Here is a 27397-nt window from a genome sequence, read left to right as displayed (position 1 = left end):
ACAAACGCTGAACAGAACATGAAAAAGGGAGAAGGGGAAGCAAAAGTGGTTGGAGTGGAATTGGTATGCGAAACCCGAAGCGAAGCCGAGACGAAGTTCAAGTCGAAGACGCACCCGATACGAAGGCATTGGCATTGGCGCTACCAGTTTGTCACTCGAACACCAATGAGGGTAAGTTTTTTTTTCTTACTATTTCTTTTTTTTTGCAGACACGTTCTCTTATTAGAAGAAGACGTCCCGAGATTTACGCTCTCTCTCTCTCTCTCTCTCTCTGAGCGTCTCAACTTTGAGTGAGTTTGCGTGCTCCGCCTCTCTTTCTCTCTCTATTCATATTGTATTTCAAAGATACTTAGATACTTGGGTGTGAGTGTGAGGCAGCGTATCCTTACAATTCGCGACATTTTGATCCTTTCTTTCAACTTTATTCAATTTTTTTCTGACATTTTCCGTTAAAAATTCTGAATACATTAAAAAGATATTCAAATGAAGCGGGGACTCTATGCAGACTTCGTTACGAATTGATTAGCCTTGCAGCTGTCTTTTATAGCACAGAACTTACAAGCTCATCCAACTAAATATTCTTGATGGGTCTATAAAGAAAAAAAGATCTTTTACTTTTCGAATACCCAAACCTTCTGAATTAGTCGAGAAAGCAAAAAATTTAAAATATCTTTACTTTTTCAAATACCTTACCAAATGATTTGTAACTTAAGTTGAATATCTTTGATTTCTATCCTAAAATGAAATAAATTTGCTCTTTAAATATGGTATTATTCTTAATGATCCCTATTGCGACGCATCGCTGAAGAACCAATCCACTTTCTAGAGTTCTTTGTCGCCATAATTCTTTGATATTTGCGTTTATAAGAAATTTAATGAACGCTTTGCTTGTATTTTCTTTTTTTTGTATATACAAAAACAGTTTACAATAGATTTATATTATTAGAAGTAAGCATAATAATAATAAGTACGAGTAGCAGTTTAAGGAAGGGGCACAATACTAGCATACTTGCATTATAGTTAGAGGGGAGTTCGAATGGTGTTTGGTTTGAGGGGTTTTTGGGTTAGTAGATGTGATGTTACGAGTAAATATGAATAGATTACACTAGGATGGGCTTTACGTTAACAGTCGTAGTAGCATTTGGAACCCAAACTTCAATCAGTCGTAGGAGACTCCCCCTCTTCAGCGGTTGCTGACAGGGGGAAATCCCTACAAGTGCGGGGTTCCAGCTTATTGTTGGCTTCTTGTCCACTATAAGTTATTGACGCTAATTATCTGATTGATCCAGCCAATGAAGGAGGAGACCTTCACATAAACGCCGGGCACATCGACACGTCCACACCCAAAGCCCCACGAAACGAGGCCAGCCAACTCAAAGAACCCGTCATCCTGGCAGACCAAGGGACCGCCGCCATCACCCTGGCAGGCATCGTGTCCCTCTTCACCGCCAGCACAGAAACTGGAAGCGGGCAGTATGAAGATCTTCTCGGTGACGGCGTTCACTTTGCGTATGCACTCCGTATCGCTGACAATGGGAATCTCCGCTTCACGTACACGCAACGGTATGGGACCAGCTGTAAAAGCAGATGAGGGGTAAAGAATCGGTTTTAGCGGGAGACATCTCTCAGGGTAATCTCGCTTACCTTCACCCATGTAACCGTAACCGGTGACCGTGCAACGTTTGCCAGCCGTATGACTCACGCCACGAGCTGGCAAACACACCAGGCAGACGCCATCACGCAACTCTGCCTGACCGTGCAGCTTAAGCAGCGCAATATCGTTATCCAGAGTCTGGCTGTTGTGGTTGTGATGAATGTACGTGGTGGCCACGCGAAGTGTCTGTGCTCCTGGACTACCGTACTTCCGGGTCAGATCGTAGTCACCAACGCGCACGTAGATGGCATCGCCAGAGCGCACAATGCTGAAAGCAAAATGGGGAAAATGTTTAGCCACGATAAAATCGCCTTGAGAAAATACTAATTTAAATAAAATAGCCCTGAGAAAGAACTAATTTTTGGTAGATCAACACGATTTGTTTATGGAAAGTGAATAAAAACTGGTAGATAGTGAAAAAGATATCCTGAGATATCCTGAATGAAGTCAAATTCCCTTGAATAGACCACGAATTTCTTTTAAAGAAAGGAAGAAACTTTAGTGGAAATAAATTTGGTTTTCATATTGAGGATATTTCGGGGAAAAAATGGGTCGAAGGGATTTGATTGGAGACTTCGTTACGCATATAGAACTTTATTATATTCTCTGTTCACTTACTTGGTCACGCAATGCGCTGCTGTTAGCACCCATTGGGTACCAATAAGGGCCGCACCGCAGAGATACTGGTTCAGGGAATTGATCAACGCTACTTGCCAGCACCACTCCCCATTCTCGCCATCCTCTCCACCGACCACACGTGCTCTCCGCCTGCTGCTGTAGTTCTGCTGCAATTGTTGTTGATAATACTCCGGATAGACAATTGCTGTCTGCTCGCCTTGCTCGTGATACGATCTCAGCTGATTGCTCTGCACACCACCGCTTTCAACGAGATCGCCCAGCTTGTCATTGTGTATTTGAATGGGCACAATAGCTGATCCAAGCACCAGACGCTCTGTAGACTTGCTAATCGTGCTGCTGCTGGGATACGACATAGTCAACTGACGAGCAGTGCGTTGCACACCATACTTGGCCCGGGCATAGGACACCAGATTGAGGGCTGGCGAGCTACTTGAACGTCCAGTGCGCAGCGTGCCCTTGACACCGCACACATACTTGGAGTAGACATGGGGACGTGGTGTCGTCGTCGTGGTGCTTGTCGTTGTTGTAGGTGGTGTCGCTGGTGGCAGGGCGGGTCCTGGTTGTGGTCCCGGTCCGGGTCCGTAGTAGTCCGCATAGCTGGGCGGTGCTGGCTGATAGGGATGTGGTTGATGGTGCTGGGGTGGTGGTGGCGGCACAGCTGGCAACTGATTCGACATATATGACGTGGGTGGATAGGGCGGTGGTGGTGGCTGCTGTTGCGGTTGTGTGGCATAGGGTGGCGGAGGTGGTCCCATTGGTGGATAGTTGAAGTAGGACGTATCGTTGCGTGTCTGGAACTGTTGTTTCTCCAGTATCTTGCTCTTGGGTGCACAGCAAATCTGTCCTGAACGCTTGCATCTAAACAGATCCGTCATCTCGGCGTTTTCTGCGCAGAGTTCAAACACGAATTAGTTAAAATATATATAAGGGAGAGTCTTAGTATAATACTTACTGAAGCAAGTGAAGCTGAGAAGGCTGACGATGCAAGAGCCGGGACATTCCTCGCGTGGATCGGGACTGGGCGTATTGGGCAGCACATAAGGCGGTGCTGTGGGTGGTGGTGTTGGTGGCGGCGTCGGTGGTGGCAACTTGGGTTTGGGCGCACCCGCGCGAGAATTGTCACAGCAAACCGAACCCTTAGAGCAAGTGGTGGGAGTTGAGACCAAAATCGAGGGACGTTCACAGAAGGCGGCCATAATGTTGAGCAGACAGAAGCCGGGACAACGTGGAACTTGGGGTGGTGCCTGCGGTGTTGGTGGCGGTGCCGGCGAGTTCAATGTGTTCTCCGCAAACGAAATGATCTGCGACAGGAAGTCTCCACCTCCGCCGCCTTGCGAGGCAGCCGGTGGTGGCGGTGGTGCCGAGGTGACGGGACGCACTGGTTTCGTGGCTGGTTTGGCAGCAATCTTCGTGGCTGGTTTATTGGATGCCGGTGTCTTAGCTGGTGGCGATGATTCAGAGGCACTGCCGGTGACACAGCAGCTGCCCTCGCCGGGACAAAAGGCTTCCGAGTCGATGTCATCGCAGAATATGGCAAAGATGCCATTCATGCACTCGCCCTCACATTCCTTTAACTCTGGTCCCTGACCCTGATTCTGCGACTGGCCGGACTTCAACTTATTATTGCTACTGGTTTCTTCTTGTTCCTCATCTTCCTCCTCTTCTTCTTCCTCCTCCTCAGCAGCTGCCTCCGTTGTGGTCGTCGTGGTAGTCTTCTTATGCTTCGTGGGTTTCTGGGCATTGCTGTTGCTATTGGTGTTGGTTTTGGTGCGAGCTGGCTCCGGTGTGGTGGTAGTTGTGGTAGTGCTGCTGGTTGTCGTGGTACTGCTGCTCGTTTTGGTGGGTGTGGACTTGACCAGTGTCTGATTGCTCTTCAAATTGCTCATGTGCTCTGCGTGATAAAGATATGATAATATGTATGAAATTAGCACTTAATTTAAAAGTCGTTTATAGGATTTCATTTCCCATGAAAGATACCTCAAATCCTCTTCTGAATTATCTTATAAGGTTTACGACTACTTACTGGCTGGTATATAGATGTCCTTGGGCAACTTTCCGTTGGCATACTCATCCAGGGAGACGCAGCACTTGGTGCCCTCCTTGCAGAGATCTCCAGTGGTCAAATAAGCCTCACAGTATTCCGCAATGCGATCCGCCACACAGACGCCAGTGCAGTTTTCTGCAGTAAAGAATGGGGAAAATTGAGTGCTGAACTAAACTAAAGCCACCTCTACTTACTGCTCTCATTGGCGATTTTGCCTTGATCGTCCTTATCCTTGGGCTTAGCTGTCGTCGACTTTTTAGTCGTAGCAGCCGGTTTCTTCGTCGTTGTGCTGGGTGCTCCAGTAGTGGCAGCCGGACGCTTGGGCTGTGTCTTTGGCTTCGGCTTAGGTGTGGTGCTAGCCGTGGTTGTGGTGCGTCGTGTAGTGCTTGTACTAGCCACTGTGGTGGTGCTGCGTTGTGTGGTGCTCGTTGTCGTGGTGCTGCTGATCTTCGGTGTAGTTGCGGGCGGTGTGCGCAAAGCGGTGGCATTTTTACCTAGTCACAGATGGTAACCAGAAAATAATTGAGTGGGTCAATTAATGGCAGAGATTATTTACCTGGTGCACTCTCTATGCAGCACTTCATACTGGGCGAGGGACAAGGCACATCGTCGAGCACCTCGTAGCAGATAAGTGTGGCCAGCGTGTGCACACAAACGCCAGGACAATCCTTGGCATCTGCAGTGCTGGTAATGGTGTCTAGGAGGCCTATTAGGGGAAAAAACAAACCGGAAATATAATCAAACCAGAGTGGAGAGAAAAGTCTGAGTCTGAGACAAAGATTTTAAGTTTGATTACTTTTGAATCTTATTTTAAAATTGCAAAGTTCGAAAGATTTAATATTTGTTCTTTATAAGGATTAACAAAAAATAGAGATTGTGATAGGACTTAAAAACTTTTTCGTACCTGACAAAAAGCTCCCTGCTAGCGATTCATCCTGCGCTTTGACCAACGTTGAACTGGCCAAAAGTAGGCTGAGACACACTGTGTATAGAATGCGGCAGCCGGACATTATGTTAGTTGCTGCTCTTCTTCGTCAGCTACTATTTTATTTCTTGCTCTTTTTGTTGTATCTGTTTTCTTTAGCGTTTCCTGGGGCGTTGTCGGAGCTCACGTGCTCATCTTCTCGTTGCAAGAATCTGAAATCGAAAAAAATGAAATTAGCCAAAGTGAAAGTCGGCAGCTGGCTACTGAGTGCTGACTGAGTCATCTGTTTTTTATTATTATTTTTTTTTTTTATTTGTGCCCATGTAACCCCCGCGAAAGGCCTGTGACGTAACAGTTAAGATCGCAGTTTGGAGTCGGTTTCGTTGTCGGAGCGTAAGCGTAAGCGCCTAAGATCATTGGCCTAGAAAGAGCTCATAAAGTTGATCGCAAACGATCCGCTGCCACCTTGTTGCAACTGATAACAGCAACTTGTTCTGGCGACATGTCGAGCGAAAGAGAGAGAGAGAAAGAGAATGGGAGCTGCCCCAAAACCAGTTTCATGAAGTTGCGAGTCGCCTCGTTTTGTGACTGGGAATGGAGCTGGGAGCTTTGAGCTGTGACTGGTTCTGTGACAGGTGCGATCATACCGTTGCGTTTGCTTCTTTGTGCGCCGAGAGTTCTGTGCCCCATTTCAATATTACGTATACGTATAGTATATTTTTGTTGAGGGGGAACAGAGGGATTGTGTCTCCAGCTTAGCATGGAAATGGGCACAACTCAGTTAGAATTCCAAGTGCGGTTTGTGGGCCTAATAAATGTATTTGGGTTGCTTGAACTTCAGAAACGGGTTTGCCACACATAAATCATCTATCAAAAATGTAGAAAAATACCTCACATAATTTGTATGCTGGGATAAGTATGTTTCTTTGTCGTGCAATTAACATTAAAGAAAGACGTTGTAAATGCCACACGATCTTTGTGAATGAAATAGAAAGTATCCGGCAAAAGATATCGCACTTCGAAGATCTTTAGCGAAAGTGCAGGCCATTTGACAATGGCAATGGCCACAAGACTGGAGAATGAAAAGTGTAAGAGATATATATGTATACACAGAGCAGAGCAATTATATTCAGTGTCTTCGGCATTAAAAATAAAACCCCCACCCGCCTTGGCCTCACGTGCTCTGTGCTCTGTTCGCTGTTCGCTATGTCGCTTTCACGTTCAACTCAAAACAACCGAAGACAGAAGACTTGAAGACTTGAGACTGTTGATGAAGACGCAGAAAACCGGAAATTTGTTAAAAGGGCCGCGACGCATTTGAAACCGATCGTGTGACAATCCTCATTCTGGCCATCGCTAGAAGAAAGCTAATGCCAACAGCTGGAGAGCTGGAGAGCCTGCTAGAGTCAGCCAGCACGTATTTTGGGTCAACCCAAAGACTCACTGTCATTCCTGTCTCCCTCTCGCTCTCCCCTCGTTCTTTCTTCATTTCTTTGGCCGCCTACGCCAGCATGAATACAAAGTCCGGCACCAAAAACAGAGCCCCCCAAACCAAAGTGGGTCAGATGCATAAGGCGCGACGTTGTCGGCACGTTTAACACATTTTCCCCGCTACCTCCGCTCCCCGCCCCTCCCGGGTTTGCTACTTTAGCATTTGGCATGCGAATAATGCGTTCTCTCTTACTCCTCCCCATCTCACGCACTCTCTCTCTCTCTCAAGTTGTTAAGAATTTCTTTCATTGTTTTCTTGTTGGCCAAAAACAAACACAAATACACTGACACATTTGAATGCCTCCATCGAACGGTTAATAATAACGGTAAACGTCTTAGGTGTAGCAACATTCTTAGGAGCGCGGGGAGGAAGCAGCAGCAAGCGGGTAAGAGTTAGATTTGGACAACTATTTTAAGTCAGCGGCTCAATTTGCAAATCGTCCAAACTCTTTCATTTTTAGCACTTTCCGAGACGTCAACATATTCTACACACATTCGTACACACATACATTCAGTACACACACACACATAAATACACAATTACACTCGCGTTGTCGACGCACTTTGAACAAGTCAAGTGAGATTTTCTTTGCAGTTTTATTGAGCATTTACTGTAACATAACTGTTAGCTGGATCAGCTTGCAGGAGACATGTTGGCATGCAACCTGGAATGCGGCACAGTTTGCTTGCCACTGCCACTGCCACTGCCACCTGCTGCCACTTAAGACCATATGCAAAGTCTGTCACACAAATACCAACAAAGTGAGACACACACAGATACAACTTGAACACACTAACCGAGTGTTGAAAAGGCCTTGGCTGCTTTGATTGGGGCCGACTGCACCTTGCGAAAGCCAGCAACAAACTGACCATCGCTCAAGGTTCTCGATGCTTGGGAAGCCAAGCCAAGGCCAAGCTGAAAGACTTTTGAGCGCGACTCGGAGAAAGTGAGCAAAAGAAACGAACGCAAAGAGTTGAAGAATCGTGTGTGTGCTCTTTAGTGCTCTACTCTCTCTCTCTCTCTCTCCCACTCTCTCTCTCTTTTTCGCTTGCTCTCTTTAACACCTGTGTTGAGTGTGGCATGCAGCAGCTACCTGTTGAACGCCGGCTGTTCACAACAACAGCTGCTGTCCGCACGGGTCAAACTCTTTTCGCATTAGCGTATTATAATCACAAGTAAATAATGCCAGCCCATTTCTAGGTTTACCTATGCAAATCTCAAGTGTTGCCACCCTTCGCTTCATTTGCAACCTATGCAAATTTCGCACCCTTTTTTCATTTATTGCCTTTTTCGCAAGTCGTCAGCGGGAGATTTGCACATCTCATTCTCGACTTCGTATGCAAATCGCAAATCTTTCATTATGCATTTTTGAAGAGAGCTGTTGACGTTTCACTGTTGTCAAACATTGTAAAATGCAATTACGAGTGCATAAATCAATGCAAAATATTTCTTAATCGTTAACTGGCTGGGAAAATTGCATAAGCTGTTACGTAAGCCGAAGGTTCTTACGTGGTTTTGCATAAGCCTAACCTCAAGGAGTTGCTGAAAGTGCCTTCAAAGGATTTACAGCTTAAGTTATGTAAATTACACTATAATGCCAAGTAATGAGACTCTTCTTATGAGAATTTTAAGATCGTGATTCTGCATACGCCAAACCATTATTATGTATACCAAAATATTTCGGACTAATAACGTTTCAAATATTAACTCATTGTGAAAATAAAAAAAAAAAAAGTTTTCATTACTATCATTTTTATACGAAAATTTAATTTCTTTTCAATTATTTTAATTCAATTTTATAAAATACGAAATAAATCTTTTTAACTTTAAATTTAAGATTATTTATAAAGCTTAAATATTTTTGGAATTTTTATAATGAAAGGGAATAAGACCAGATCAAATATTCTAATAGTGCGTTCGACAATTTTTTATTGAATATAGTTACATATGTATTACAATTACAACTATATATACTAAGTAAATAAAGACAAGCATTTTAAATAATCAAACATATTTTACATATTTGTTTATCTCTGAGAATTCTTGCTTTTAATAACATTTGCGAAATAAATTTTTTTTTTGCGTAGTTTTAAAATATGCTAATTAGTACATTATATTACTGTCCCAACTATAAATACTAAGAAAATTCTGAAGATCACTCTAAATTCTACATTTTTTTATCTGTAGGAAATCTCCTATAATTTCCATCATTATAAATACAATTTTTGTTTGCCTATAACTTCTGTTTGATGCCAACTAATTAGGCTTGGCATACTAAAAGCAAACGCCCCATCGAATCAAATGTCTATGAAAGGGACATGAGACGTTTTCGCGGATGTTCCCAGGCTCAGTCTCAGTCTCAACCTCAGTCACAGACACAAACGCATCTTTGCCCTTTCCAGCGAAACATCTTCACACGACGCGCTCGATCAAGGAAATTTGAATAAAACGCTGCAAAGCAAAAAAAAAATTGAAAGTGGTAAAAAAAAGTGAAAAAACTTAAAAAAAAAATCGAGAAAAAAACTTATTTATCATTCTAAGCGTTGCGTGTGAGCATTTTATACCTGAACTTGATCCCTGGCCCCTGGGCAAAGGCAAATAGATAAGGCTGCCTGTGTGGTGGTGTCGTGTGGTGGTGGTTTCGCCAACAGGATCTCGTCCTCGTCCTCGGCGTCGTCGTCATCGTCATCGTATGCAAATCACTCGACGAAGCTGAGCCCGAGACTGAGCCGCCGTCCACGATGATTCCTTTTCAATTCAAACAATGCCGAGGGTCGCCCTGGCCCTGTCCTTTGGCCACATGTATGTTTTGTGTCTGCGTTTTTTATACATTAATCGTCCTATTTAAAAAAAATTGATTAAACCCTTTCCCGATGTACGCGTTTTTTTAGCTGATTTTTCCTCTTTTTTTATACCGTTTGCTCATCCCGTTGCCGATTTTCACTTTTTCGTGAGAACTTTTGAGAAATTGAATGCACCTTGAGCAGAATACTAAATGAATAGGCAGCTCGAGTGAATTTTTTTATAGCTTTGGATTATTTGGGGATAATATTAAAAAAGAATATAATATGAAATACTAAGTTAAGTTGACTCCAAAGAAATTGGTATAGGATAATATCCAACCATATTAAATACAACCATATTAAATACCATATTGGTACAAAATTTACTACAAATTTAAAAAGTATTGTATACAAATATTTAATTCACCAAAATTATTAAAAATGTACAACTTAAGAAAGTTTTAAATATCTTTATCTACCTCATAAATTCTTAAACTTCATGTGTTATTGGAAAGTACATTTTCTTTTCTATTGTGGTTACATCGATTGCTCTCAGTCAATTCAATAGAATGCTCGAGGCGATTATGCTTAATCATTTTACCCGCCTGCCCTCATCCCCTTTGTGTCATCGAAGCGTCATAAGCGATTCACCCCCTGGTGTGGCAGATCTGTTTTTGGGACAGACCGAAATCTGGGCAAGAGTTCAATTTGCATATCGAAGATCATGTAAATTGTAAGGGCTGAGGGTTTGTCATGGGAACAAAAGATGCATTCAATGTCGAAGAATGGATTGATGAAATCAATATTTGAGGTAATTAATTAACAGCACAACAAAAAACCAACAACAATATTACCATATATTTAGCAATCAATTTCAGACAATTCAAAGCTATTGGAATTTCAAATCAAACACAAGAAGTCAAATGATATAAAAGTATCAAATGTCAAAATTTCGCATTATTAGTATTATCAAATACTATTACTACATAATACTCCTTACAATCATATTGTTGCTTTTGATGAATTATTGAAAAAGATTACTAAGTTTTTGTAAAATTTTAGAACAAATAAAGTTATTCCACTGGCATTAAATATTATGACCAGACATTACACTATTCAATATTTCCAATATAAACAGTTAAACCTAATTCTTAAACAGTAAAAATCTATGTCTAATTTTAATTTAAAAAAAAACAACAAGTAGTAATTTCTTTAAGGCGTGCAATATTATATTTAAGTACCGCAGCTTATGGATTTGTAACGCTCGCCAAACCTAGCAATAATTTTTTACTATTGCGAATAAATAAATAAATCGTGTCATTGTTGAAAATGTAGTAAATAAATTAAAATAATCAGATTCACTGGCAACCAAAATTTTCATTGTCATTCCTAATAGATGTAATTTGAATGTAACCGATTTTGATTCTAATTCCGCTGATGTGGCAGCCCCGTCGCTGGTGACACATCAATGGCATCGAAGCATCGATACTTTCACGTACAACAATAATACACACCTATCGATATTTACGTACGTGTCCAATATCAGCTGCGACTGAAACAAACAATGTGCGGTACATAAATACCTGGACTCTGGCTTGTAAAACGAATTAGCTTGTGAAATCAGTGAGAATTAGTTGTCTGCTCCGAGGCGATCAATAAACTAGTACACGCAGGGCAGCGGTAGAAGAAGACGAAACGCCCACAACAAACACACAAGATGACGACACAACGAAAAGTGCGGCGCAATCTTTTAACTGCCAGCGGATTGGCGTTGGCTTTGCTGCTCGTCTTGTTATATTGGACCGATTTCACGCGCGGCTACTTTGCGGCACTCGATGAGGCGGAGACAAACAAGAATTGCTTCTGCGAGGTGAGTGGAGAAAGCGAATCAAAGTTACCAATAAAACCAACAACAACAAAACTCTTATTACCCACAGCTGGAAGGCTCGATTAATGACTGCAGCTGTGATGTGGACACCGTGGATCACTTTAACAACATGAAGGTCTATCCGCGGCTGCAGAGCTTATTGGTGAAGAATTTCTTTCGATTCTACAAGGTGAATCTAAAGCAGGATTGTCCATTTTGGCCAGATGACAGTCGCTGTGCCATGCGATTCTGTCAGGTGGAGAACTGTGAGGAGCAAGCCATACCTCAGGGCATCAAGGAGAAGGGCGAGCACAGGGACAAGACCGCATCGTTCAAGGTGAGTGAAGTGTTGTGGAGTATTTATCGCCTATATATTTGCTGCACTATCTATCTGTTGGCTTTTATCAGTTTGTTATGCGCGCGGAAATTCGAATTAATTGATTTGCAATACAAGCACACCGTTCACAAATACCATTATACGATTTATAATTATCTTGAAGCTGACGCCATAAATAGTAACGCTATCTGTCGCACTCTTGTGAATGGGGGAACGTGAACGTGTCTGCAATGTGGCAATCACGATGGCCAATCTTCTTGTGGATCGAGTGGAGTTAAACGGGCTGAGCAGAGCTGAGCTGACGTGGCCAAGATTTCATTGCACACGCTCTAAACACAGCATACAATACGCCGCTATTTAAACAATTGTAGTTTGTTTGCATTGTTTCAATCTACTTAAATCGTAATTGTTTGCTCATTGTCTTACTTAATGTCGAATACCTACTTACAATGTTCTTGAAGATTTACACAGCTGTGGTCGAAGTGCTTATTGACCGATTTCCTTAACTCGTTCTCATTTTGCAGTACACAAAAGAGGCGCAAGTGGACAGAAGTTGCTCCGAAGTCGAGGACTTTGACAGTGCTTTGGGTTTCCTCGACACCAGCATCAGCGATCAGGCGCACAAGGAGTTCGAATTGTGGGCCAAACACGACGAAGCCGAGGAAGATTTCTGCATTGTAGATGATCACGATGCTGGAGCACAATATGTCGATCTATTACTTAATCCTGAACGCTATACGGGATATCGGGGAGATTCAGCGCATCGCATTTGGAAGAGCATCTATTTGGAAAACTGCTTCGGTGGCAACATTGACACGGCCAACAAATTCTCCAGTTATATGCCGCACATGGATCTGCGTGACGTGTGCTTGGAACAGCGTGCTTTCTATCGCATCATTTCGGGCTTGCATTCGAGCATAAACATTCATTTGTGCTCTAAGTATTTGTTGTCCGAGTCAAAGGACTTTCTGGATCCACAAGGCGTTTGGGGACCCAATGTCAAGGAGTTTAAGCAACGCTTCAGTCCCGAGACAACAAGCGGCGAGGGACCGCATTGGCTACGCAATCTATACTTCATTTACCTGGTTGAGCTGAGAGCATTGGCCAAGGCAGCGCCGTATTTGCGACGCGAGGATTACTACACGGGCATTGCCGAGGAGGATGAGGAAGTCAAACTGGCCATGCACGATATGCTATCGGTCATAGAGTGAGTAGCAAATAAAAACTATGTAATCAACTGTTTCTAATGTTAACGCCCCTCATTTTGGACAGATCATTTCAATCGCACTTCAATGAGAATGCGCTGTTTAGCAGCGGTATTGCCTCGATCAAGTTCAAGCATGACTACAAGGAAAAGTTTAGGAATATATCCAGAATCATGGATTGTGTCGGCTGCGACAAGTGCAAACTGTGGGGAAAACTGCAGACACAAGGTCTGGGCACAGCACTGAAAATACTGTACTCGGAAAAGCTGAATTTGGCAACGGAAAGCGGGATATGGGATAAGCCGCATATTGAGGCGGATCCTATCTTTAGGCTATCGCGAACAGAAATCGTTGCTCTCTTCAACGCCTTTGGCAGGTAAGTTTCACTTGATAAACTATTTGAATTCATGGCTAAATTATTGTGCTTTGCAGATTATCAAACAGTATTTACGAAATGGAAAACTTCCGGCGTGTGCTCAGATAGCCCGACACTACTTAGGCGCCTGATAGAATAGGGGCCGAGTCCTGATAATCCCATCAATCGAGCAACTTTGCGCAATTGCTCAAGCATCTCTCTGTCTCTCAAGTTAGCTGATAAACGCACATACAACTGTGGACATTATCACAAAATGGATCTTATTTCCGGTTGCCCTCCAATTACAGAAGCCAGAGGCTAACTAACCATGTCGAGCTGCATTATTGTACATAAATTGGGAATGCATTAAAAATTAATCATATATATAATTGTAGGCTACTTGTACTTTACTCTACCCACTATGCGCTACACAGGTGTATTTTTACTATTGTAAGCTAGCGTAGAATTATTTATTGTGTGTGTAATATGCCTAATTAATAATTAGGAATTAAGCAAATGAAAAACTGTTGTGCAATACATTTAATAACATGCGGCGATCGTTTTAATTCAAATCTTTCTTATAACCGTTTACAGCCGTTAACCGGTTATCCGTTTTCAACCGGTTGAGATGATTGATCAAACAGCGTTGCCATGACAACTTAAGGGTGGCATCACTGACAGCCAAGAGACGTTTCGATAACGATAAATCTTCATAATTATTTACACTTGTGCCGCATAGCAACCTGAGTTTTCAAAGCCAGTCAATTTGAAGTTGGCAAACAAATTCGAACTTAACAACACACGGATCTCAAGCAAGGATTTTTGCATATTTCAACTTTCAACAAAATGGTTATTTTGAATGTGAAACGTGGCGATGAAAGCCTCTTTCTGTATGAAACCAGTGTGAACACAGCCACGGATACCGTTATTCGCGAGCTTATCTCCGTGTTTAATGGACGCTTGAAAATTCAACGTTTGTGCATGGAGATTGAGGAGTTGGCCGATCATGGCACCATGTTGCCTGCAGAAATGATTGGTCTCAACGACGATCAAATCGAGGAGCTCAAGCTGAAGGATTCCTTCGCCGACAGATGCATCCCCATGGGCGGCTTTACTTTCAACAAGGATCCGCTGTGCCGACGCAATGGGCAGCAGCCCAACGAAGCCATGCGCAAAGTGCTGACCAAAGCTATGGCCGATGCCAAAGCCATGGTTGACAAGGTATTAAGTCTAGCTCAACTATTATCCGTTATTCTTAATCTTTATTCTACCACAGAAGCTGGTCAAGACTTCGTCCAATCTTACGCTTAAAATCGTGGAAGAGGCGATCAACATTTTGCGTGGCGCTGTGACCATTGTTTATCCCATGAAGTTGCCGCCACACGACACCATTCAGATGGAGTTCGTTAACATGGAGGATTTGAGCGGCACTCAGGCCTCCAAGGAGGTCATTGAACCCTCAAAGGCGCAACTTTGGTTTGCCGGTCGTCAAGTCTTGCCCGGCAAGCAGCTAAGCGAGTATCTAGGCAACAACGACAAGACTAAAGTGAGTTGCTAATACTTGAAATAGAAGTCTGTTGTACAGATGTTTATTCCTTTAGGTGGTTGTCAAGCTGAATCAGTTGGGCGAAGGTCCGCCGGGTCGTGAGCAGGTGATGACCGAACAGTTCCGTCGCCAGATGATGGCAGCTGAATATCGTCGCCAGGAGGAGCTCAAGGTAAGTGAGATGCCAAATGCTTTATTCGTTAAATATTGGGTCTTACATTCGTGTATATAATAAGTATATAATATTTTTATACGTTATATATATATGTATGCATATGAACTATATCTATAAACAGATTCATAGTGTAGAAAGTGAAGCTTGCTATGAGGTGTTTTCCGACCTGACCCGTTTTCACCGTGTTTTCTCTATATGGTATATGTTTATATAGTAGTATATAAAGGTATTTTATGTGTATATATTTGCATAGATCAACTAAACTAAATCCAGTATCCTTTTGTATATTGCATAGCTACTAAATCGAACGATCAAGGCAGAGTTGTGTCATGCGAAGTGATGGGATTTTTGGTTGATCTTTTCTCTTCTCTTCTCGTCTTGATTTGATTTGTCTAGTAAATGCTTTTGCCCAAATTCTTTGGTGCAGTTTCCTTTGGGCAAGTCGTATTCGCTATCTAGTTCAGCAGCTGGGACCATCGAGTTCCAGGTGAGATTATCGTTGGTTCTTGGGTGTAGTTAAATTCTTGGTGTAAATGCAAACTCATCTGCAATGCAAAGGCACAGCTACTGAACCAGATATCGTCGTCGCCTATTTGTCTATATGTGATCATTTTTGGTTAATAAAGCTCTTGAGAGTTACATTGACTAAGGTCTAAAAATATATGTATATGTACCACTATTTGGGAAAGTGAAAGCAGATGTGAGCTAAGAATAATAATGAAACTTGGTGTCGTTGTTCTCTAAATATATACTGTATAGTATCTGTTATCTGTATCTGTAGATCCATTGTATAAATGCGGAGGTAAACAGCGCTGAGTAGAAATTAAATTCAGTTCCCATTGTACAATGCACAGGTCCATAAAGATTGATAGAGTCTTCCCTAGTATATAGAGTCCCGCCTATTATAGTATGACCAGCGGCTTCTCTGGCACATCACACTTGACCGCCTTCTCATCCTCCTCGTCCTGCACAAAATGCTGGTCACTTGTGCCCGAATCTCCTGCTGGACTTAGCGGTATTAACGATTTGGTGCTGCCAACCATTTCATGTGTATCCGGCATTGGATCTATCCCACCCGCTGCCACTGATTGCTGCTCCAAGTCAACGACATCGTCGTCCGTATCGTAGATATTATCTGGCTGCTGCTTTGAGCTGACATTGCCAAACACATCGTCATCGGAATCATCTCCAGCACACACACAACGCATTTTGGCATCGTCACCCACCTAAAATCAGCCAAGACATTAGTCAGGAGTGAGCTGAAGAGAGTCAACCACAACTCACCTTAACAGACTTGGTGATGACACACAGCGATATGGATGAAACCACAAAGAGCACAATGGGCACAATCAACGAGACGAGCAGCTCGCGATACACCTTATCCAGATCGTAGCGTGCGACCACAAATTCCACATTGGTATCCTGGAAAAAAGCAGAACATTCAATTGTAATCTGATACACTTGACTGTGGTTAACTCATCTTACCTTATTGTAGTAGCATTGGTAGCGTGACTGGGCGGTGTTGTTGTCGCCATCGCTGCCATAGCGTGCCACAAAGTCCTTGCACTCGCCGCGCAGCGTATTGACACAACCCTCTAGATTGATGAACAGCTTCTTCCAGCCGTATATGGTGAGGTTGGCCTGGTTGGGCAGAAACTTTTGCTCGGGATCCACGGAGCGTGTGCTGTTGTCATAGATGGCCCAGAATTGTGTAAAGTTCATGAACGGAGCGGGCAAAGTGTCATGCTCCAGCAAGGTGCCATTCAGACAATCTGTGGCGCTGCAAAGAGAAAATTAACAAGTAAATGAGTTGTTTCTCTCAACTGTCTGAGACCCTTTAGTTGGTCTATTAAAGCTTAAGACGCGAATGTAATCCCTAGGTAGTTGTTGGGGCATCAATATCTTCTTCCTAGTTTCTTCAGTCTGTTACCCACATTCCAACAAACTTTAAAGACTCTCAAACTTCCGAAATACTTGGTCTCAAACTGCGTTGTTAATTGTTCACACTTACGTGATGCGATTGTCGGTTTTGCTCACAGTGACTGTGGCGCAGTTGGTCAAGAGATTGCCGTCGTCCTCCTTCCAAAACTCCGTGGGCTCAATGCGCACGCCATGCTCCTTGCCGCGTGCCTCGTTGAAAGCCACCGCGTTCTCGCAGTCCGCAGCAATCACATTGTCCTCCTACAAACAGCATGATGAAGATTATATAGAACAAGATTACAGAAGACCTTGGCTTACATGCATGATGAGTGTGTTGATGTTAGCTGTGGTGATGCGGGAGCAGTAGCGATCACAGCTGAAGGGACGTCGGATCTTGGTGCAGTGCACTCCGTGGCACTCAAAGAACCCGTTCAGCTTCGTGTTGTCCTTGGCTGAATTTATCGTCGGACCATCGGGTTTGTGGTGGCACAAAAAGAACTCGGACATGTTCTTGCAGTGACCTAAGAAATGAAAGAATTTAATGTCAGTTAAGCGACTGATGATGGAAGTGCATAACTTACCATTGGAGCAGTTGAAGACACCGCGAATGTTGTTGCAGACGGTGCCATTGTTGCAGTTGAACTTGTTGAGGCGATTCAGGTCAATCTGTGGGTGGAGTAAGGAAGTGTCATAATAATGATGGCAAGTCAATGATCGTAAAGTTGGCTGACGCCAGCTCGAAATATTTGTGGCACATTAAGAAACGTGACTCACTCGAGATGACGTCGCTGTGTGTGGAGATGCGTAAGGGGTTTGAGAGAACAAGATATCGCTTACCATGGCACAAGAGGTGTTGGTCACCCGGGTGCAGTTGTTGAGCTGAATGTCAGTGCCATTGCGACGCACCACCGAATGGATTTGGGGACAGAAGCCGCTGGTGCGCGTCAAGCACCATTCGCCACACGAGGCCCAAGGACAATTGTTGGGCATCTGACGGTCTACAGTTTGACACATCACCGGATCCAGCTCGAAGCCGGACTTGAAGGCTCTGCAAACAAACACAAGGGAGGAGTTCATTTAGCTCTGAGACGGGACTAAATTGGTCGAGACTTACTTGAGGGACGGCGAGTAGATGGCCACGCTGAGGTAGACAATGGACACGCAGGACAGCACCATGGTCAACTGGCACAGGCAAATAGCGCGACAGATGCGCTTGTCCTGCTCGGGTATCAAACGCGGCTTGTCCTTGCGTCGAGCCATTGCGGGATGCGGAACTACGCTGATTTACGACTTGTTGATTCCCCCACACACAGCACACGGCACAGACTTCTCCTCTGTTCTCCGTCCTCTGTTGTTGTCCTTTCACCCAACGCCCGTTTTCAAGGTGATTGCGTTCGTTTGTTTGCTTAGGCGACAGCGGGGAGAAGGGCTGCTCCTCGGGGTTGCTTTTTGGGGGTACGAGTTCGGCCGTGTTTGTTCTATATTTGTGTCAACTGTTTGAGTTTGCCTCAGTTGCCTCCACGACTGTTGTCAATCGCCAGGTGTCGCATGTTTTATGGATGAGAGTTAGTTTTGGATTTGGTTGCGGGTGCGGAAGATGTCCAGGTGGTCTTGATAGGCCTTATCGATGCCTTGATGATTTCGGGGGGATTTTGTCAACTGCGACTTCGATGGTGACTTCGACTGACGACTGCAAAACGTCACGTCCGCCTCCTGTGCGTGCTGGAACGATACTGACTAACTGACTCGACTCGACTCCTTTAGATCCCAGGGCTGGACGCTCGGTCGGTCAGAAGGATTCGAATTGAATTTCTCTGCACTGCGCACTTTTACTTTCCGAGAAAGCGAAAGTAAAAATGGCCCAAAGCCAAAACCCAAAACAAACCCCAACGCGTTGGTTTTCTTTTTCCTTTTGGTTCAGTTTTGTTTTTGGGGAGCTGGCTGGCTCAACAAATTGTTATCGCTCTCACTCCCACTTGCACTCCACTCCCCCTCTCTCGCTCTCCACGCCTGCGCTGTGAGAGAGTGAGAGAGAACTCGATTGAGTAAGCGGGAGAGCAGCAGCAGAGCTTTTCCTTCTCCCATACAAATGAAAATACAAGACAACTCTCAATTTGTTTTTCTCTTTTGCTTTCTTTTTTTTTTTTTTTTTTTTAGTGTAATTGTTTATTATTAATTAGGCCGTTAGCTTGTTAAATTTGTTTATTGATAAAGACACGTTAAGTAAAAAATGTTTTAATCATTTTTGCATTCAAATATTTTGTTGTTGGTTTGTATGATTTAAAAAAATTCTCATAAGCAACGTGCGTTATATCGGTTCTGCTATTAAGCTATATATGCCCTATTTACACAAATATCTACTACATATATACATATGTATAACCCATATATCGGGATAGATATGTGTGTAAATGTGGCATATATTTTATGTATATACTTGTTATGTTTAATCCATTAAATGTTCATTTTTTACATAAGATTTTTAAAACTATTTCGAAAATGTCGCAAAGTGTATTTTTTTTCGTATTTTAGTGAATATTATTTTCAATATTTTCATTGGTTTCCAATTTTTATTTTGTGTTGGTTTTTTTAGGTTTAGTTTTTATATTAATTCTTGGTTCTGCTTTGTTGTGGTTTTCAAAAGTTTTCGAGTTCTTTGACCTACGGATCAGAGAGTTATGCGGTTTTATACGAATCGGTTTTGCTAACTATTTTGTATACTATATATATCTCTCTGATCCGCAGATGCGGTTTTGTTTTTTTTTTGTCGCTTCCGTGTTCATTGTATGTCTAGATTTTATATAATTTTGTTTGATTTCATTACTTAATATTTTGTTTATGACTACTATCACAATTTTTTGAAAACAAGCATTATTTGGTTGTATCAGTATTATGTGTGGAAAGGTCGAGGAATTTTCATTTTATACTTTCATAATGCTCTCTCTATATTTATGTATAATGTGGGCAATTGCGGAGCATCGAATCGAGTCGAATCCTGTCTTATTTTTTTTATTTGTATTGTATTATTGTTAAAAGCGAGCAAAAGTCATAAAGAACAAAAGCTTTTTACGTGGTAACTCAAGTTCTATGTATGTAGTTCTATATATTTATAGTAAGTATAGTAGCATAATAATATGGATAGCAAAAATCTCAATGATGTCATAAGTAATAATAATAATTAGAATTAGTTGTAACAAATTTTTGTATACGTTTGATTGGAAAATGGTCAATCTCAATGCTCCGCTATAAGTACAATGTCCTATATAGTAATGGCAGATGGCTTTTAAATATTATTATTAAGTATTATTAAGCTATGTTGTGTATACGTTGGTGTGATTGTGTGAGTGTGGTTGTGTGTGTGTGTGTATTTGGTACAGACTACAGTAGTAAATTGCTATTTGTTATAAAGAGCGTTTAACTAATTTGTTTTTGCTAGTATTCCATTTCATCATCTTCGTCACTGTGACACAGAAGTTTGCTAAAAGAATTGATATTGGAACAAAGAGTTCTTGAATCTTTACTAATCGAGTACAGGAAAGCAGCAATAAGTAATACAATATATTGAATATGTTTTATATACAAATACATGCCATATTTTATTTGGTATTGTTCTAAACGTGGCTAAAAGCAAAAGTAGTAGTAATACATATTCATTTTGTATACATTATCTATAAACTAAAACATGCAAAAATCAAAGCTATACAACTCGGAATCATGCTAGATATTTTCGATAATTAAATCAATCTATAGTACATAACATATCAAGGCTGCAAACTCTTATTTTTGAATTTTTATTCTATTTTATTTGTTTGTAGTTTGCAGCTTTGTTGATGAGAATAGGTTTAACTACAAAATGAACTGAGCGATGGTGATGTGAAAATTATATACGAGTAGATTTATCCCACAGACAAGTGCACAATTTCATATGTTGTATATATTTATGTTATATACACCAAAGAGAGATTAAAGTTTTGTAAGGTTAATAATCTTTAAAAATATTGTAGTTGCTTATCAAATCTTGAATGCATTAATTAATATCAGATTGTGCTTGTTGAAAAGTCTGTTTGGACATTTCAAAAATGGGTTTCGTCATTTTCGATCCCGACTTGTGCTCTAACTAGATTAATCTAATCGATATGGCAGCTTTAAGCTGAAATCGGTTAAAGGCGTGAAATTTCGCTTACGACATTTTATGTTTTTTATTTATTTTTTATTTTGTTTGCTAAGGACACTTCAAGAGTAACGGGCAAATATATATATTTGGGAGAGTGTGGTGAAAAGTGCTCAAGATAAAGATTTGTACTTAGTACTAAGCGATTTTTTGATTGTGCCACATTTTTCGATGACTTTAATAATTAATGTCGAAGAAGAAGAAGAGAGCTTGGTAATCCCATCGAATACCTATGCTAAGGAATATTTATCTGTATTATATAGTATATGCATAATTTGCAGGCACTGTCGCTTCAATACAATTCAAAATACATTCAGGGATAACGACTTTTCCGTATTACATTTCATGCAGTTAACGATCCTGAAAAATAATCCAAGACAAGAGAGGAAGAAAAGAGAACGAAAAACGCATGAAAAGTTAATGGTCAAAGAAAATGTCTTGTGAAACTAAAGACAAGTTAATTTGCGACTCAAATTGAGTTCTCAATTTTTGTGACCAATCCAATAATCATGACATTAACAATCAACAATAATAATAGATGAGCTACGAGTTACAAGTTTTACGATATACGATATACGATTTACGATAATACGTTACAATCAAACGATTATTGTAGACAATCTCAGTACAAGGCACAATGGTTAATTATCGTAAGTTATTTGTGGGAGTGTGTATGTGTGTGTGTGTGTATGTGTTTGAGTAGGATTGTGTGTGTGTGAGTGGATTCTACTACAATACAATGGAGAAAGGGGGGAGGAGGAGACTGCATTATCAAGATGAAAACTCAAAAACTATATAGATGCAAACGAGACTTGAGGAGAGGTAGCAAGAGAGAGGGGGAGCGGGCGGTTTTGGCATTCACAGCGCTGGTCATAAAAATAAACTCACTCTTCCTTGGTTGGAAACTTTTCAGCATAGACGCGCGACGATTTGTTGCACGCCTTTTCGCAGCAGGGGCAATACCAATAGCTGAGCACCCCAATCGAGATGGCAAAGAGCACATTGGGTATGATCAGCGATAGCACCAGATGGTACAGATTGTTCTCCCACGAGTAGCGACCGATGACCACCTCCGGATAGGCGCGACTGTAGTAGCAGGGGAATGGCTCGCCAATATGTGAAAAGCTGTAGCAAAAGACAAGACATTAGATCAAGAACATCATTAACTTAGAAGGAATTCTACAGCAAAAGAGAACAAATTAGATTGATAATATCATCAAATTAGAAGGAATTTTACAGTAATGGACAAGATAGATGGAGCAGCTTCTTTAAAGTTCATAAGGATAGCTTTAAAACTGAAAGTGGGACTTAGGAAGTAACCGAAAACCGAAAACAAACCGAAGAAGAATAATGGAAGAGTTCCCATCGTGATCTAAGCTGAGCAACTAATACACAAAATAAAAAATAATGAGACAGACATTGAAAATATCGAATGGAAAGCGGATTAGGGACTCACCCATATTGTCTGGCAAAGACGCTGCAATTGGTCGTGGGCGGATAGCCGCAGCCCTCGGAGTTGATGAGAAACTTTGTGTAGCTGACATCCCAGTTGACGCGCTCCAAGTCTCTTGGATTGCGCTCCCATTCGCTGAACGGGATGCGCGTGTAGTTGACAAACAACTGATGGCACCTACAACAGAAAAAAAATCAGATGTTTTAATATTAGAAGTGAAAGCTGCTTCTCCATCGTGCACTTACTTTGTGAGTGATGAGGTGCAGCCCTCGCGACAAGAGCTCCAGCTGCAGTTCTTGATGCCTTCGGCATAGATGTGATCTATGACGACGCAAGTCACCGGCACCGGATCATAGTCGGCAATGATCGTTGAGATGGCGGGATCCACGACAAAAGGTATCAGGAAAAGGAATGTGAACACTGACAGTATGGCAGTCGTACCTGTAAATGAAATGCGAATCAGGATATTGAATGTTAGTAATGCTTATTTTAAGCAATATTATCGTTGTATTTTGAGATACTGAGGAAATTTGTTTGATAGCTACAAAATGGTTCGTGTCTTCGTTAAGCAATGGTTGAAGCACAGGCTATGGTGTGTGTCTTTACTTAGCGAAGAAATCAACACTTGCTTACATACAAAACGAAATTGATAATTATCTTTACTTAGTGTTCGAAATTGGAAGGATTTCTTCTAATTGCACGATTAAGTAAACAAAACTATTTTGTTAAGAGTTTAATCAGTGATTCAGATTGAACAATTTGATAACTGTAGATAACTTACCAAGGCACACGGAGGTGTAGAACTTTGCCTTCTCGAGTATGGTATCGATCTCGATCTCTTCGCGCTTCGCCTTGATGGCATCGACGCATCCGCTGCCCGGTCGGACAGGACCATGCGACGAGTGGCAGGAAGAGCGCATCGATCCTGTGGCTGAGGCTGCTCCCGATCTGCTGCTGCTCAAGCTCATCTTGCTGGCGGAGAGCGTCTGTGCCGAAAGCGTTGGACTTGTCGGCATCGACGTCGTCGTCGTTAACGTAGAGCTCTTCTTCATTGTCAAAGTGTGTATTTGTTTGGTGTGTCGGGTATGTGTGTGTGTGTATATTTGTGTGTAAAGTAAAAGTGTGTGTGTGTGTGCGTCTTTTTGGTTGTATCACTAAAAGCCTTAAAAATGAACACCGCTAACTTTGCTGCACTCTAAGCCTACAACAATAAACAACTTTTTTGGTGAGAGCGCTTATCGCTCTCTCTCTCTCTCTTTCTCTCTCTGTTTTGTCTGCCTTAACCTAATTCTCTTGTCCAAAACTTGAGTGTGTTGTGATTAGCCTAACACACTCGTGTTTTTTGTTTTATTTTAAACTTTAGTTTCGTTTAGCCGAAATCGAAAATGTTTTATCATTAGTCTAAGTCTTTTTTTGTTTGTTTTTTAAAATTGCAATTACCACCTTGGGGGTATTTTTTGTTTTGTTTTGTTTTTGGGTTTTTGTATTGATTACTTTTAGTTAATTTAGTTGAAAGGTTAACTTGTTGTTTTTTAGCTTTGTTCTTACTGGATTTTTTTAGTTGTTTCTTTTAAGTTTTGATCACGCATCCCTCCGACCATTGCTTGAATTGATCTGCCTGCTTCTAAGGGCCGATTCTAATTCCCATTGTGTGGTGTGTCCTCTTCTTCAGCTGGCTGTGTCTCTGTATGTCTGTGAGTCAGTGTGTGTGATTGTAGAGTGGGTGTTACTTAAGTGAGTGCATTTAATTCGATTCTCTATATATTGATTCCTTAACTTTTTCTTTTTCCTACTCTCTTTTTTTGTCTCTCTCTACCTCTATCCTATCCAAAAATATCGAAATTATACTAATATTGTCTTCAGATCTCTCTGCGTCGTAACCTCTAGAGAATTTCACGTGCCTCGCATGTGGTGTTAGCTCCGGAGTGTCCTTGCAAAGCCAAGCCTACTCCTCCCCTCTCCGCCTCCTTGCTGTTTCAGGTGTGTGTGTCTGTGAGTGTCTGTTATCTGTTTTGTGTGTGGTCGCGTTGTTAGAAGTTCGATGGAAGGATTACAAAGTGTTGCGAGTGGTTGCTGTGCCCAACTCCATTACTGCAAAGCGAAGACGCCCGTTTGATGCACCGGACTGTCTTCCTGGAGCAGAGGAATGCCTGCAATAAAGAAATGGGGATCGTTTTTAATAACTTTGGAAGGGAAAGTACAGTTGAGGGACTGCTAAGAAGTGTGGGGTCGCTCCTAAGTCTATGTTTAACTTGTCTAACTCTACATTGAGCCACTTTGCGTCAGGGAACAGCTCTATCAAGTCAAGTGGGGAAACATTTACCCGCTGAAAGTTGGACCACACATTAAGTAGACATGCTTTTTGGGTATTCTTACGTGACGGATCTCATAGGGCCATGACTTCATCGCCACCGCCGCCGCCCATGTCGCCGTTGGTGGGCGCGCCGACGTTGTTCTTATTCAGTATGGTCTCCGTGTCGACGCAACCCTTGAAACGCATCTTGGCATCATCGCCCACATAGACGGTGCGCTGGCAGAGCAACAGCACGGAGCAGGAGACCACGAACAGCACCGACGGCACCACCGACGCAAACACAAACTGGCGATAGGTGACCTCCAGATCGAAGCGAGCCACGACCACATCCTTCTTGGACGGCGAATAGAAGCAGGGGAAACGGGCACGGGCATTGTGATCGCTGCCATCGCGTCCGAAATCCTTCAGGAACTCCTTGCACTCATCCATCAGCGTATTGACACAACCCTCCAAATTGATCATCAACTTCGACTCATTCGAAATGGTTAAATCCACATCCGGAGGAGCAATCTCAGGGACTGGAGTTGCCACGGATACATGAAGATGACTGAGATATGTAAAGTTGGTGAGATCGCTGAGCATATTGTGTTCGAGCGTGGAGCCATTGATGCAATCGACAGCGTCCACGCGATCCGAGGTATTCTTGATGAAATAGCACGACGTCATAGCTACATTGTCACTGGACTCGTTCCACACTTCCTCCAGGGTCTCGGCATTAATTGCATTCTGGCACTGCGACAGATAGACCTTATCACCGCTGAGGACCACAACATTCTTGTTCCGGGTCGGAATATCGACGCAACGTCTGTCGCAGTTGTAGGGTGTGCGGATCTTGCGACAAGTTCCACGACTGCACGAGAACAAACCGCTAATGTCCATGCAATTGATTTTGCCGCGACGTCCCGAACACTTCACCGGCGCATCGCTGTTGTGGAAGACGCATTCAAAGGCGTCCGTAATGTTCAAACACTGCCCGGCCGTGCAGTTGAATGTGCCGGTGAGATTCTTGCACTCATCGTTGATGCAACGTGCCTTGTCCGCACGATCCTGATCGATGCCGTAGCACGTTTTATTCGCCGAGTTCGTGCAATTCTGGAAGGTGAGATTTGTGCCATTGCTGCGCAGATTCACATAGATCTGAATGCAGGCACCGGAAGTTTTGCTCAGACACCATTCCCCACAGCTGCCCCACTCGCAGTTGTCCTTGTTGACGGCACGCGTCGTCGTGCACATCACGGGCGTGGGATCAATGCCACTCTTGAAAGCCCTGGTGGAAGGCATGTAGATGGCAACGGTGAGATAGACGAGAGCCACCGAGCTGAGCACTAACGTCATCTGACAGATGCAGATGGTGCCGCAGATGCGATTGTCCTGCGGCGGTACAATTAGCTCCTCACTAGGCACCTTCTTCTTCCCCATGTTGTGTGGCGAAATCGATGACTGACTGAGCTACTGACGACTGACTGCCTGACTGTGTTGTTGTTGTTGTTGTATTACTTTGCCTTTTTGGGGCTATGCTAATCCGTCGCGTGTAATCCAATTAGATGCACATCATGTTTAGTCTATCGATTGACGGGGTGTCACTCCCTCAGCTCGCTCCTCCTCTTCCTCCTCCTCCTTTCGCCTATTCCTTCTCGTGCTCGCGCTGCCCACGCAAAACTGTCGCCTCAGGCGGAGGAAACGTTATATAACTTTGCGTATCGCGAGATTTCGCTCGCTTTTCTTTTGGGTAATTTCAAATGTTTCACAAGCTGTGCGCACGTTTTTGCAACTTGCCCTCCAACTTGGCTTTGGCTATTAGCACTTCTTTTTTTTTTTGTGTGCTATTGATTTTTAGCTTTAACCCGTGTCACACACACACTCACATACACAATGACTACAATCGTACACACTACTTGCAACACAATCTGGTTGCAATGTGGGCTTCACAAGCTTTTTATAATTCTTATGTTAAGTCGTAACAGTTACAATTAACTATATATATATTTATTTTTCTAAAACTATATGGAATTATTGCTTTTTCTATTTGCTGCGAGTTTAGTTTGTCGCTTTCTACTGCTGCTTGCCGAGGCACACGACACACACAACACACTCTAGAGCCCAAGGCTTCTCCTGGCAACTGGCAACTGGCGCTGGCCTTTGCTCTGGCTTCGCACACAGTTTTCGCACTGCGAGTGTGGAATATGTGAATTGCTGCACTCAGCACTCAGCCAAGCAGCAGCTACTCGTTCTCGGTTGTCGTGTGTGAGCTCTCGGCATCGGCCTCTCGGCTCCATCCTGACCGCCGACAACATGCCGCCACATTGTCGTCCACCACATCATCAGCTCTTAGCTCATGTGCTGCTGCTGCTTGCTCTCCGGTTTTTGTGCAAAAATCAGAGCGCTGCGCGCGCATTTTTATTACAAAATCAATAGTTGCGCATTCACGTTTTTGCTGTTTGCTGCCACAGTTCCAACTTCGTGATTGCCGAGCAGGAATCCATTGATTAAGCTTGCAGTGACTCTCGCGCTCCGTTC

The 27397-nt window shown here is 42.8% G+C and overlaps 6 protein-coding genes across 8 annotated transcripts; 2 read left to right on the top strand and 4 right to left on the bottom strand.

Moving 5' to 3' along the window:
• Positions 1-840: 840 nt before the first annotated feature.
• On the bottom strand, positions 841-7623 carry LOC132792514 (protein masquerade). The gene is made up of 9 exons (XM_060801924.1): positions 7552-7623; positions 5242-5474; positions 4894-5043; positions 4532-4831; positions 4317-4472; positions 3246-4184; positions 2273-3179; positions 1645-1922; positions 841-1575 (listed from the first exon to the last, which is right to left on the bottom strand). The coding sequence occupies exons 2-9, from the start codon at positions 5345-5347 to the stop codon at positions 1253-1255; spliced, it is 3159 nt and encodes a 1052-aa protein (XP_060657907.1). The 5' UTR covers positions 5348-5474; positions 7552-7623; the 3' UTR covers positions 841-1252.
• A 3251-nt stretch (positions 7624-10874) lies between these two features.
• Positions 10875-13852, top strand: LOC132791213 (ero1-like protein). Its single transcript, XM_060800055.1, has 5 exons — positions 10875-11407; positions 11475-11741; positions 12266-12948; positions 13014-13322; positions 13379-13852. Exons 1-5 carry the CDS (start codon positions 11255-11257, stop codon positions 13428-13430), a joined length of 1464 nt encoding a protein of 487 aa, XP_060656038.1. The 5' UTR covers positions 10875-11254; the 3' UTR covers positions 13431-13852.
• A 295-nt stretch (positions 13853-14147) lies between these two features.
• On the top strand, positions 14148-15362 carry LOC132788266 (cilia- and flagella-associated protein 298). The gene is made up of 4 exons (XM_060795596.1): positions 14148-14522; positions 14578-14847; positions 14903-15019; positions 15318-15362. Exons 1-4 carry the CDS (start codon positions 14148-14150, stop codon positions 15360-15362), a joined length of 807 nt encoding a protein of 268 aa, XP_060651579.1.
• On the bottom strand, positions 15025-18688 carry LOC132789308 (uncharacterized). Its single transcript, XM_060797235.1, has 8 exons — positions 18057-18688; positions 17780-17990; positions 17524-17608; positions 17261-17463; positions 17034-17203; positions 16508-16802; positions 16307-16444; positions 15025-16248 (listed from the first exon to the last, which is right to left on the bottom strand). The coding sequence occupies exons 1-8, from the start codon at positions 18200-18202 to the stop codon at positions 15925-15927; spliced, it is 1572 nt and encodes a 523-aa protein (XP_060653218.1). The 5' UTR covers positions 18203-18688; the 3' UTR covers positions 15025-15924.
• Positions 18689-18730: 42 nt separating this feature from the next.
• On the bottom strand, positions 18731-23618 carry LOC132789312 (protein tipE). 2 transcript variants are annotated; one of them, XM_060797245.1, is made up of 5 exons: positions 23348-23618; positions 22812-23007; positions 22570-22743; positions 22002-22238; positions 18731-21473 (listed from the first exon to the last, which is right to left on the bottom strand). In XM_060797245.1, exons 1-5 carry the CDS (start codon positions 23616-23618, stop codon positions 21416-21418), a joined length of 936 nt encoding a protein of 311 aa, XP_060653228.1. In that variant the 3' UTR covers positions 18731-21415. The 2 variants fall into 2 exon arrangements, with proteins under 2 accessions (XP_060653228.1, XP_060653230.1); XM_060797247.1 differs by having other exon boundaries at positions 19081-20420.
• Positions 23619-24617: 999 nt separating this feature from the next.
• On the bottom strand, positions 24618-27379 carry LOC132789311 (uncharacterized). Of its 2 annotated transcripts, none has more exons than XM_060797244.1 (2): positions 24943-27379; positions 24618-24716 (listed from the first exon to the last, which is right to left on the bottom strand). In XM_060797244.1, exon 1 carries the CDS (start codon positions 26297-26299, stop codon positions 24953-24955), a length of 1347 nt encoding a protein of 448 aa, XP_060653227.1. In that variant the 5' UTR covers positions 26300-27379; the 3' UTR covers positions 24618-24716; positions 24943-24952. The 2 variants fall into 2 exon arrangements, 1 of the variants encoding a protein (XP_060653227.1); XR_009632692.1 differs by having other exon boundaries at positions 24633-24716; positions 24890-27379.
• Between the last annotated feature and the right edge of the window lie 18 nt (positions 27380-27397).

This window comes from Drosophila nasuta, chromosome 3 (assembly GCF_023558535.2).
Source record: "Drosophila nasuta strain 15112-1781.00 chromosome 3, ASM2355853v1, whole genome shotgun sequence".
NCBI lineage: Eukaryota > Metazoa > Arthropoda > Insecta > Diptera > Drosophilidae > Drosophila > Drosophila nasuta.
Note: the sequence above shows the minus strand (reverse complement) of the source record. Positions and strands in the feature narration are given on the sequence as shown.